General features: G+C 31.6%; 2 protein-coding genes across 4 annotated transcripts; both read right to left on the reverse strand.

The window, feature by feature from the left end:
- Positions 1–31: 31 nt before the first annotated feature.
- On the reverse strand, positions 32–2,887 carry LOC132698349 (TBC1 domain family member 13). The gene is made up of 8 exons (XM_060664354.1): positions 2,614–2,887; positions 2,475–2,548; positions 2,285–2,410; positions 1,930–2,231; positions 1,078–1,276; positions 819–1,020; positions 643–765; positions 32–590 (listed from the first exon to the last, which is right to left on the reverse strand). The coding sequence occupies exons 1-8, from the start codon at positions 2,664–2,666 to the stop codon at positions 461–463; spliced, it is 1,209 nt and encodes a 402-aa protein (XP_060520337.1). The 5' UTR covers positions 2,667–2,887; the 3' UTR covers positions 32–460.
- An 872-nt stretch (positions 2,888–3,759) lies between these two features.
- LOC132698718 (cell adhesion molecule DSCAM) lies at positions 3,760–11,610 on the reverse strand. Of its 3 annotated transcripts, none has more exons than XM_060664927.1 (6): positions 11,461–11,610; positions 7,548–7,802; positions 7,288–7,463; positions 6,533–6,662; positions 6,202–6,345; positions 3,760–6,128 (listed from the first exon to the last, which is right to left on the reverse strand). In XM_060664927.1, the coding sequence occupies exons 2-6, from the start codon at positions 7,717–7,719 to the stop codon at positions 5,968–5,970; spliced, it is 783 nt and encodes a 260-aa protein (XP_060520910.1). In that variant the 5' UTR covers positions 7,720–7,802; positions 11,461–11,610; the 3' UTR covers positions 3,760–5,967. The 3 variants fall into 3 exon arrangements, with proteins under 3 accessions (XP_060520910.1, XP_060520909.1, XP_060520908.1); XM_060664926.1 differs by lacking the exon at positions 11,461–11,610 and adding an exon at positions 7,860–8,035 and having other exon boundaries at positions 6,202–6,321; XM_060664925.1 differs by lacking the exon at positions 11,461–11,610 and adding an exon at positions 7,860–8,035.
- Positions 11,611–12,292: the final 682 nt, after the last annotated feature.

The following is a 12,292-nucleotide window of genomic DNA, read 5'->3' on the forward strand; positions in this document are numbered from 1 at the left end:
TTGATCAATTATACAAAAATTTTTACATTTCTGCTTTTATCCATAATTTTTTAAAATAATTCTTGTGAGAACAAAGTTTAGTTATTGGAATGTGCTATGTTCCAGGAAAGTAGAAAATATTTTAAAAAATCAATAAAAATTACCAACTTAATGTCTTAAATTTTAAATAATTCAAAACTAATGATTACAGTAACCAACTACATACATAGTACATACAGAAAGTAACTTTGAGAATCGTGGAGTTTTGTTACAGTTTTCTGAATTAAACATGGTACCTGAGGAGTGCCTAATATAACTAGTAACCACAATTTTTTTCTGTTTGTGAAAATAAAAACTTTTTTATTTAATTGCTGCAGTATGATTAAGTTAATAATGGTTTCTTATATGTTTACTCAGATTATCTTTTACAAAATGTATTAGAAGATATACAACGGTAATATTAACAAAATAAAATCTCATTTCAAAATATCCTGACCTTTGATAGCTCCAGTGCTTTTGATAGGATAATCTGCACATCCATTGGTGGGAAATTCTGAAGCAATTTTAAATTGGACGGAAAATCTCCATGCAATAATTGATTTCTTAAAATTCTGTTAATAAAAATAATATAAATTTTAATTTAATTTTAAATCTAATACATACATGATCATTGCACAACACACATAAATCAGAAAGTCAAATCTGTGTTCATCAGAAAATAATGAATCCCATAATCTCAGTACATCAGGTAAGGGAAATTCTTGAGACAATAACAGAGTTATCCACCTAAAAATTTTTCGGTCTTATAAAATTAAATGAACTAACCATAACCTTTGTACCTAAAACTATAATATTGTGGCTTTAAATCTAACTGCTGGAACTTTAACCATATATCCAAATCACTATTTTTGAGCTCTACCAGCATGCGACTCATCATTTTATTGATACCATGGTCAGTTTCATCCAGGCTTTTTATAAAAAAGTCTCTTACTTCTGACATCAAATTGGTGAAACAAAAAAAACTATCAGCTTCGGCCCATTCTGTAGAAAAGAATAAAAAACAAATGTACAATAAATTTACGTTCTAATTTTATTCACCTCTGAAACTTATATCAGGATCTGAAGCAAATGCATGGTAAATGGGGCCTATAATTTCATTCATTCCTTGCACATACCCTTGGCCAGGATTCAACTTTGCATAAAGAAACAGTATTCTTTCAACCACTTCCCAATGAGCCTCCTTTCCTTCAGTCATAGGAGCATAATCCCCTGAAGCCTTTTTAACTGAAAGGGCTATCTAAAATGTCACATTTACCGAAAAGCAAATATGTTTTGATTGTAATATATAGAGACTCTAATAAAAAAAATTAAATTCATTCCTGAATAATTAAGTGCACATTTCTACTTGAAAACAAACTCTACATAGGAATTCAAATCTTATCCCAATCTGGTTCTAAGACACACTAGCTAGTACAAATTTCATACAATTGGGGTAAATTTGATGATTCTGCAGCATACCAGAATGCCATGAAACTTTGAAAATTTTATACAGTTTAATTGAGAGAAGCCTTTCCTGTGCTGTAATGTTTATAACAAAAATTAAAAAAAATATATCTCTATTTTTCAGTTTAAGAATCTAAATTGAAAAAAAAGGCAATGAGAATGTGGTTTGGGTTTAGACCTTTTTGCCAAATAAAGGCAAAAAAATAGAAAGAAAGTTTCATGCAATTTGAAAAATTACTGGTCCTCATACTTGGTGCATTATAAAAGTTTGCAGTACCACAAGTATAACACCCAAACCATACAAATATAAATTTAACAAAAAACATCAACTTGTCACTCCCTCATGCACGTCTTTTACCTGCTACTAAAGTTGAAGGGAGGCATGTAAGAATATACTTCATTTAAAAATTGTTTAATTAAAATTTAAAGGAAAACTGAAAGAGGTACCTTTGTTATTCCCAATCCTTTCCTTTCGACATTTGCACAATTTAAAACCTTTCTCTGCACTCTAGTGTGCAATCTTTTTACATCATTGCTATTGACAATTTCATAGCATGGAAATTCAGTAGGTTGTTGAAAAAATGATATATCTGGACATAAACGCCTCACATCCTTATCTATTTGTAACAGCACCTCATTATCTTTAAAAAATGTTGACCACTCGCTATCAGGATTAGCATTCAACGGATGATCTCCTAAAGTAACATCACCATTGGGTTCATTTTCCCCTGGCATTACAATTAGTTCATCTAAAAACCTACATTTTTAACAAAGAAAACACAGCTGCGGGCATTTTACATACCTATATACTGTTTATACAAAAATCTCTTTTGATTTAAATGAGTAGTCCAGTGTAATTTTTCAAGGGGTAAGTAATTTAACAAAAGTCTCCAGCATAAAGCCCTTTTACCTTGGTCATCGGGAATGCCTGTAGAATATGTATTGGAAAATTATAATAATTGTCCTCACCTAATACCATGCAAACTGTTTACCATGAAAAGATAACTCTTTAAGGGCTTTGAGATCAATAATATCTTGTTCCAGAATATTATCAAATTCCTTTAATCTAATGAAAAATTAAAAATTTAAAGAATTTTTTGGAACTTCACTAATACTTTATTTACATCTTACCTTATCTTATAAGCCATTCTTAATAATTCTAACCATAGACAGAATCTAAACATGTCCACAGATGCAGAGAATTATTTCATTCTTGTTTATGGTCAGTTGAATGAGCCTATTGAACTATGTTAATAGAAATAAAAAGTCAAAGAATCAAACTGTAATCTGAAGAAGCAAAAGAACCCAACTTCTAATCTTAGTATTGGCGACAGAAATAAGGAAGAAGAACTTCTACTCCAAAATTAGAAGAAAAGAAGAACTTCTAATCCCTCAATCAAATAAATATCAAAAATGGCACAAGGCAAATTAAAAGTAAAAACAAGACTACCAAGTAACATCAAGAAACAGTCACAAAAGAAAGGAACAGCTGCTACAAAAAGATTGAGTAAGTTGGTCTTCACTAAGGTCGCTAAGTTTTAACTTGTACTTTTATCAGATCGTCCAAATAAACCTAAAAAACAGAAGATGCGAGAAATGCAAAAGCTGAAACAAGTGGTCACGAAAGCTCTAAATAAATCAGTCGAAGAAGAGATTCGGGCCAGGGCTGATAGTACTAGGAAAAATCTTTCAAAAGCCCAAGAAGCAGTTGCTAAATTTAATCAACAAGCAGGAACCAGCTAATCCTATGCGGAAGTTTTGTTACTAAATAAAATAATACATATGTACGTGTTGTTACCAATTTTTGATTTTTAAGAATAAATCATTTGCAACTTTTCAACATATTTTTTTTTAAATTAGCTATTTTTAGAGAATTAATCTGTTGGAATTAGACAGGAGGTTCTACAAGAAATATTCAGTGCCACTAAAAGAATTGTTTACCCCCAATTACCGATATTACCTACACAGTCTTTAAAATCTAGTGTTTTTTTTTTTTTTGGTATATTTGCCAGTTTGGTTGGTTCAAGTGTTTTTACTACATAGCTACAGCCTATAATGACATTAAAATTGATTACCTATTAATTATTCTGGTAGGTAAATATTTGGAAGTTGGGAGCACCAGATCCCATATTACAGTTTTTGTAAATGTTTAATAAACAAAATAAGTTAAGAATTACAACACTTGCAAAAAAAAGAAATATGAAAATAGGTAATGTGTTACAAAACAGGGTATATTAATTTGTGAAGACAAATGAAATTATACTAAATAATGTGATTTAGTAAAAATTTATTTTATTAGGAACATATTTATACAAAATATTCCATAGCGCAATATTGCTCAGATATGACAACATAGATTATATAAATAACTAGCTTTCTAAACAGAAGCGGACCAATAATAAATAAGCGCAATAAAATTATTAAGCTGCTCACAGTGTGCTCAGAAAATCATGTCTGTAAAACAGAATTAGTGCTGCATATAGCAATCAATAACAAGTTAATACTGCACTGAATTTTTCTATTGTTATAAAAGGAAAACACTTACACATAATTCCATATACAAAAGCCAAGTCCAATGAGACTTCTTTTTCTCTAATTTCAAAATGTAACACAGGATTTGCCAAAACATTTTCCATATAAAGGAAACAGATATTGGAAAATATTGATTCAAATGTTATACAAAAAATTTAATAGTAAAAATTTGATGCATAGATTTTGATAATCAAACATTTTTTTATGCAATAAAAATTAAAGTCTCATTAGCTTTTAAAAATTATTTTCGCAACTTCCTGTTACAAATCACTTTGTTGGCGTTGTTTTCTACGATTTGGAAGTGCACTATAAAAGCTTTTGTTAATTAAGTTTCCACAACTTTATGTTAAATGGTGCGCTTGTCAGAACACAAGACTACAAATACCGACCAACAAAAAATTACATGGTAAAACCTGGGAAATGCAAGAGATTTTATATACGTTCACTGCATTCCAAAAGTTGCTGTCTTAGTTTGTATTATATAAGGGTTATTTCTTGAATTGAAATTTAGTGAAAGTTATCCAGTAATCAATCTTTTTCTCTCATTTAACATACCCAAATTATCAGAGATTTACTATGTAATTTTATGTAATGTCAGTCATGGAAATTCAATTATTTAAAAAGAGCTAGCTATGTCTAAGTTATAAATCAGTCTGTGGTTATCTCACAATAATTATTAAGATGTGCTTCAAACTAATATTTGCAATTTTATCAAATTTATTTGGTAGAGGCACATTTTTTTTCTATTTTTCTTGAAAATATAAGCAAAAGCTTTAAAATTTTTTAATTTTTCATGTTCACAAATTGAAGAGACTCAAATGGCACTTGTAATGAAGATTACAATTTTGGGCATGGTTTTAAGCTTTTTTAAATTTTGTTGTATATAAATATGTATGCCCTACACACAGGCACTTGTAGAAGATACATGTAGTATTACAACCAATGAGTTTTTCAAAATAATTTTGCCCATTTATTTTCCACGAGTTGCTAAAAATCCATATATATTTAAAAACATTACACATTTTAGGCGTCACATCAACATAATTGAGATTTGAACAATTAAAAATTGGTGCGTTCTTAGACTTTCTGACTTATTAAAATGATATGACTCCTCAATTATTTTGTGATTCGAATAAAAAGAGTTATATGATATATATTTTTGCCATAACAAGAAAAAATATATACATAAGTTTATGAATCAGAACAATTTCTATATAAATGGTCAAAGTTACTGCAACACTTAGATTAGAAAATTCTGTGTTATTTAAAACCATAATTTTTTGTAGGTATCTATACTGGAACTTTTTCACAACTCAAGTTTCACGCAAATACTTAATTTGTCATAAAAGCAGCAGATTCTGCAGTTTTGGGATTTTAGACTTAAATTAACTTTAATAGGAAGCATTTTTGAAAGCTCAACAGTTTACAATAAACACAATTAGCTCACCTACTATTATTAAAAATTATTTAAGACGTGATATGTACCTAGGCATATTTTAATGTGTATTTGTGGAATTACTGTAGTGAATAAAGCAACTATACATAAAAAAACAATACAATCATTGCTTATAAATAATTATCACAAAAATCACATAATAAAGCGAAATTTAATATACATAGGGTGTATATTACGAATATCACGAATTAATAATTATAGTGTCACTCAAACGGGTTATGCCAAATAAGTTTTATGGTACATTTATTGTTTGATGTAATATTATTTACATGTGCTCCTATACCGCTGTATAATTCTTTGATTTTTGTATTCTTTTGCATAGTTAAAAAAACTATGTGGTACCTATTCCCGTGATGAGGATAAAATAAAATTAAAAGCAAATTTTGTTTGAGGTTTTAGCTTTAAGTATATTATCAATTTGGTGCTTTTCTTTTAAATTTAGTTTATAGATGGAAATATTTAGATGGCCGCCTTAATTAAATTAAAATAATAGTCGCTCATACATTTTGCGGTTGTACCACAGAATTATTGTTAAGGCGTTGAGGATGCTCATTATTTGAATTTTCATCAGGCGCCGGCATGTTTTGTTGGTTGTCATCAAACCCAGGATTAAGAATTATGTTCGGCACTAATTCGATGATTTCTTGCTCTTCTTCCACTAAACGAAAACATTGTATAAAATGCAGAGATACATTTGCATCCATTTAAAGTAACCAAACAATTGTACTTACCCGTTGGAGTTTTACATTCTTGATACAGCAAAATGCAAGTGCCAATCCCTAGTAGCACCAAAGTACCCATGACGACTCCCACAGCTGCTGCCCATATTCTAGTGTCAAACTGGTCCGCTCCTTTTAACAAATGTCTGGCTAAATCTTTTGAGAAGAAAACAAAGAGGAAATTGAGGGGAACACCAAAAAGATGAAGAGATAGAAGCTTTTTGCAAAGTAAATAAGCACCTAGCTTAAAGCATTTACACTTTATTCCCTAAAGACTTACAGGACAAGTTTGCACATTAAGCATTAACATATAACATACATGTATTACAGGGTCAACTATTACCTGTTTCTTTGTAACTGTCCAGTGTTACTCCATACACACTTACCGATGGGCTTCTACCTAATTGATTGGTTGCCCAAATGCGAAATTCATATGTTGTGTTGGGCCTCAAATTGTACACATCAACTTGCCGCTAAAAATGATGTTATCTAATGAATTCTATTTAATTTTTGAGGTACAACACATGCAAGAACAAACCTGAGAATTCATTCAAAGTCAAATAAATTAAATCAACAATATTTGATTACAGGCAAAAGGGTGTGGATATAATGTCTTCAAAGCACAATTTCTGCTTAAGCGATTGGGTGCATGTCAATAAGGCATATTATAATATTATATTTTCGAATACTGACAACTTTTAAGTGTAATTTGCAAATAATTTCCATAACAAAGCAAAAACCAAATTGAAGAATAATCTACCAACAGACTTACCACTACTTAACTATAATCAATATATAGTAAAGTTCAAATTACACCACTGACCTTTACTGGAATGGATCCACTCATTAACACTCATTTTCTAGGTCCCAAGTAAATAAAAGGAGGATTGAGCCATTTTATATGGGAATAATCATATTGATAGGCTTTTATGGCAGTCAAGGTAATGCCAAAGGTAAAATTTGAACTCAACTATACACAAAAATATAATATAAATCAACTAAAATAACTTTCCCAATAAAACTGGAGAGATATAAAATCTAAATCCATTAAAAATTATCAAAAAAAAAAACACAAATTTATTTCCATGCCCCACTTACAGAGTTAGGTGTAATATGATTTGGTGAAATTGGTAACCAACTGTCATTTGTATAGGCAAGTCGGTACTGTGCAGTAAAGTTAATTATTGGATATCCACCATTACCTTGTACAGTCCAAAATACCACGGCTAATACCGTACTTGTTTTTATAGTTACATTTAGGGGAAGAGGTGGTGCTATAATAATTTAATTTGTCATTCCTTACACTGTTAATACTAATGCTAATGCTAATGTTTTGCAGTTCTTGCAAAATTACTTACATCTTACTCTCACTTGAACTTTGCCTTGAATAGGAGACTCGACAACGTTGGCTCGTCTACAAGAGTAAGCGCCAGAATCTTTTATATTCACATGCATTATAAATAATGTCCCATTGCTGAAAACTTTCATTCGGGCATGGTCGTCATCTGTGCGATTTTCTTTCACCCACATAACATCTGTCAAATCGACGGGACATCGCAAAGTAACGTTTTTGCCGATGTCGACCTCTAACTTCTTCAATACTATCTGGGACCCTACAAGAAATCCCAGTTAAAGAAAATTTGGCCATTTCTGAGAAAAATTGTGGGTACCTTGAATAACAGTTAAGCACAAAAACAAGAAAATACCGTGCGGCTTTTTACACATAATTCCATATTAAAATTACACGGAGTCATAAAGGAGATTAAAGTAAAGTTATAAAATACTGTACAATTTTTATCGACATTAAATTTTGACAATTATGAACCCAGAAGCACAGAATACCACCTGCAGAAGACAACACTTTACTCTTCGTTAACGTGGGGTGTCTATAGCTCCTGGGCCATGAGGAAAAGACTGGGTCAATAATTTGGACATATCGCCGTTATCGACTTTCAAATTTGATATGGGTCGGTCGTAAGATTGGTCGGATCTGTAAATTTTATTGGAAGGGACATTAATATTTCAAGTTTGTTTTGACTGATCGGAAAATTCACCCTTCACAGTTAAACATTAGTTAAAATTTTTAAGCAAAAGAAGACATATTCTTTGAATACAAGATTAGGTACATACCAAAATTTTAACTGCTGTTGTTGAAAAATCAATTTGTGTAAATTGTATGTAAATAAAATGTAAAGGAATGTTTTGTGAAATGTGAAGTTTAAATTTATGAACCACGCTATATATAAAATACGGCGTTTAAATTAAATTTAATATTTTGTTATTTCATTATTTTTGTCTTACAATTCTCTGGACTGATAAGTAAGTATGTGTTTTATGTTGTATGTAGACAATTATGTTTTTGAATTTAGTATTTATTATATCTAGCGACATAATTAAATTTCAATTTATTTAATATAATATGTGAATAATACGTGTTTTTCACACCTGTTCAATTAAAGTGTATTTAAATTTTTTGAAAAGTCAAACCAAACACGTATTCTTAAATATTTCGTGACTTTGAGGATTATTGCCTAAATTTCTTTTCCTTTGACGTCCCTCTTTACTATCGTCCGCAAATCACCCTGTATTTATCAGTTGATTCGCGTTGTTGACTCGCTTTCATGGTCGTATTGACAGTCCTGGTGAATAGGGACATTGATTACAAAAGTTATTCAATTGCTAAAAAAACGAGTTGTGTTTAATGAAAGCCTAGTGTGACATATCGGGATTATAACATGTAGAGTTTCTTCATTCGCTTATTGTCGAAAATATTCTACTTAATTTTCGTAGCGATTTTCTTAAAAAAAGTTATTTAATTTTTGGACGATCCGAATCTGAGTATAATAGAACGTTCCATTTGGAATTCCAAAGTTGCCATTGGTTTGTGAAAAACGAGTGAAATAGGTTTATCCAGTGTGAATATAATGCCTATTTTGGATTATAGACTTGGCCTACGATAAATTAGTTTGTCTGAAATCAGACTTTATTAAAGCCGGACCTGAACTTGTGCCTCCTTGGAAGCCCTGTGGCCAAACATCCGCGACGGCGCCGGTTTTATGTCCTATTCTATCCCAGTCTTTTACGCGGACCAATCTGGTTAAATGTCAAAGGTTGAATACAGATTTCCAGAAGTGTGGAAACAAACGTACATTTGCGCCGTTAAAATGTATAAAGAGCAAAGGGGTTCGTTATTCGTTAGAGCTGTTTCAAATGTCTCTTGTAGGTGTATTGAACATGACCCTATTATTATTATACGTGGGCGGGGGTTTGGAGGGAATACTTTGTTAAAAATTAAAGTTACCGCCTTTTTTTACAAAGGAAAGGATGTTGAGGACGTTGCATAGTAGGTATTGTTGATTCATACATTTCTTAGCTTAAAAAAATCATATTTGGTATTGTGATTCATTTCACCCATAGACCGTGCCTATGCTGATAATACACCGATGAAGCGATGATGAAAAAATATTGGCATCTCGTTTTGAACCAATAAGATCTAGCGGCGTTCAACAAGCAACATGGACGCTGACGCCTCCTCAATTCGGCGGGTATTTTCGTAAAATATGTCCAGATTTTGTTAAATGATTATCATAGCCTCCCGAGGGGCGTCAATGAGGGCCACTATATCATTTAATTGCTAACACCTTACAAGTGAACAGAACCAAATTCTGCTCGGAAATAGATATTGTCAGATATTACGCTGCTGGCTTTAAAATGAAACGTAAATTACTTCAATTGCTTTTATTGAAGTTGAATTGAAGTTATTCGTGAATGAAAAAAAAGTCGTAATTTTCAAGCTGCATGATCGTAAAACTATAAGTGCCAAAGCTAAGGTAAACATATCTGACTGCTAAACAGATGAAAATAAATGGAAATGATTGGCCGAATTTCAAGCTTTCAATTTCATAGTTCCATGCTATATGTTTTCTACGGGTAAATACTGGGTAATTTTTTGCAAAACAGCACGAATACAGTCACTGAAGTGTCGCGTAATAATCAGGACTGAAAAACATCAAAATACCTGCCTAAAATCAGTTGAAAAGATTTGTATCTGTAAGTATCGCAAAACTTCCGAAGCCGCTTGGGGCCGTGGGTTAACTTAGTGTAATGACGTCTTTTAGATTGCTACTCCCCCCTCTAAAAGACGGCACTACTAAACTAAAATATCCATTTTCCTTTTTAGCGCTAATGAAAAATACATATTTCAAAACAACGTTACTGTGGAAAAAATAGTTCCAATCGAAAACAAATATTTATGATTTGCTTTGTTTTCGATATCTATAATTTTGGAACTTAACAGACGAAAAAATACTTTCGCGAGCTTCAATTGACGTAAGACCCAATTATTATTATAGCGACTGTTTATCATTCGCGGTTAACATATCGCAACAGACTACGAATATCGTTACGTTGTAACTGTGAATTGTCAAATTAATGAACTGTTAGCGAGGACGTCGATTATTGGTTCGTGTAAAGTGACAATTCGTATTGGTTGAAAAAGAGATTCGAAATGACCGCGCGTGGGCGTGTTGACTGGCACGACATTTTTTTTTTCACGGTGGCTTTAAAAATTGCTGTATTATTATAATATTAATATACATATACAAACTATATATCTAGCAGCTATACCGGGTGGCACAAGAAAGTGGGAACACTCTATAACTTTTAAACGGCTTGAGATAGCGATTTGAAATTTGGAAGGGTTAATGTAGACTGAATTTCCAATTTTTTAACAAAATGTTTTATGGGAAAAATTGTAAATGAAACTTTTATTTAATTGTTTAATGGCAAATATCATTTACTGTAATCAACTATTAATTTTTTAAGATAACCTAGTTGTTTCAAATAGCACCCTAGTAGAAACAAAAACTTTTTAAAAACGATACTTTTGTGCAACATTTTGACACCAGCATTTTCAAAATCCGTTAATAAATAAGCTCACAGGAAGGAAAAAACATAAGTAAATACATTTTGATATTATAATTCCAGAAATGTTAGGAAGTGTTGTATATAAGAAGCAAGACATTTTAAAAACATTCTATGAAAGTTTCATCCCTAAATAAATTGGTTATTAAGTAAATATCTATCACACTTATTTAATTCAAATGTGTAAATACAAAAATACAGTTCCAAAATAAATGGATGTTATGTTTTGTGTCAATGTAAAACTTGTCCTACGGTAACTCACGTTGATTTTCAAAATATTGTTGTTCTTCTGAGTTTCCGGTAAAAAGTGCTTCTAGCTTATAACGTACTTATATATACAATACTTACGGTAGTTTTTGACTGTATTCCCGTCTCTCCCCTGCTGTGTTGAGCTTGTCGGAGAGTTTTTTCTGCATTTTCAATCTTACCGACTTCACAATTAATAATGAAGAAGCAAAGCCATCTATAAAAAATGTATTTTTCTACTCGCGTCTGTAAAATACCTAATTACCCACCGACCTAGCGTGCGGGAAGTGTCACTTTACCACATCAGTTTCCTTTCCCACGAATCGACGACACGAGCGACTTCGAACATTTCCGGGATTTTACCGCACAGATTTGGGAGCAATCGGATGTTTTCGGAGATATTTCCCACGCTTTGAATTTTGACGTTTGTCAATTCTGACGGTCATGTCAGTGAATGTATTCGTGTTGTTTTACCAAAATGTACCCAAAATCTAACAGTCGTAGAAAAAGTGTAGTATGCAACACGTTCGGTAAACTCTTTAACTCACTCGTTTATTAAACACTCGCTCCGCTGCGCTCCGCTTGTGTCAAATAAACTCGTGAGCCAAATGCCGTTTACCGCACTTTTGGCACAATATACTATTACTTAACTGGTTTTTTCTTTCCGGTAAGCTTATTTTATTACGGATTTTCAAAATTTTTGTGTCAAAATGTAAAAAAAGTACCGGTTTTAAAAAATTTTTGTTCCCACTAGAGTGCTATTTGAAAAAACTAGACATCCTAAAAAATTAATAGTGTCCCATGATCAGGTGATCCGGTAAATAGTATTTATGATGGTCACAGCCTCCTAGACACAATTTCCAAAATTAAGTAAAAATTAAAAAAAAAAACAAAAAGAAAATGAAAAACAAAAACGTCCTATCCTACATAGAAT

This window comes from Cylas formicarius, unplaced genomic scaffold (genome assembly GCF_029955315.1).
Source record: "Cylas formicarius isolate icCylForm1 unplaced genomic scaffold, icCylForm1.1 PGA_scaffold_2__14_contigs__length_35257938, whole genome shotgun sequence".
NCBI classification, from domain to species: Eukaryota; Metazoa; Arthropoda; class Insecta; order Coleoptera; family Brentidae; genus Cylas; species Cylas formicarius.

Bases quoted from the DNA above. Each gene is read 5' to 3' on its own strand.
- LOC132698718 (XM_060664925.1), bottom strand. From the start codon at position 7,914: ATGTGTAAAAAGCCGCACGGTATTTTCTTGTTTTTGTGCTTAACTGTT. The intron at 7,464-7,547 runs GTAAGTAATTTT...AAATTATTATAG, and splicing joins AGTTCAAGTGAGAGTAAGAT to CACCACCTCTTCCCCTAAAT. The intron at 6,346-6,532 runs GTAATAGTTGAC...TCTTCTCAAAAG, and splicing joins GGACAGTTACAAAGAAACAG to ATTTAGCCAGACATTTGTTA.
- LOC132698349 (XM_060664354.1), bottom strand. From the start codon at position 2,666: ATGTTTAGATTCTGTCTATGGTTAGAATTATTAAGAATGGCTTATAAG. The intron at 1,277-1,929 runs GTACCTCTTTCA...GTGACATTTTAG, and splicing joins AAGGATTGGGAATAACAAAG to ATAGCCCTTTCAGTTAAAAA. The intron at 591-642 runs GTATGTATTAGA...TTTTATTAACAG, and splicing joins GTGTGTTGTGCAATGATCAT to AATTTTAAGAAATCAATTAT.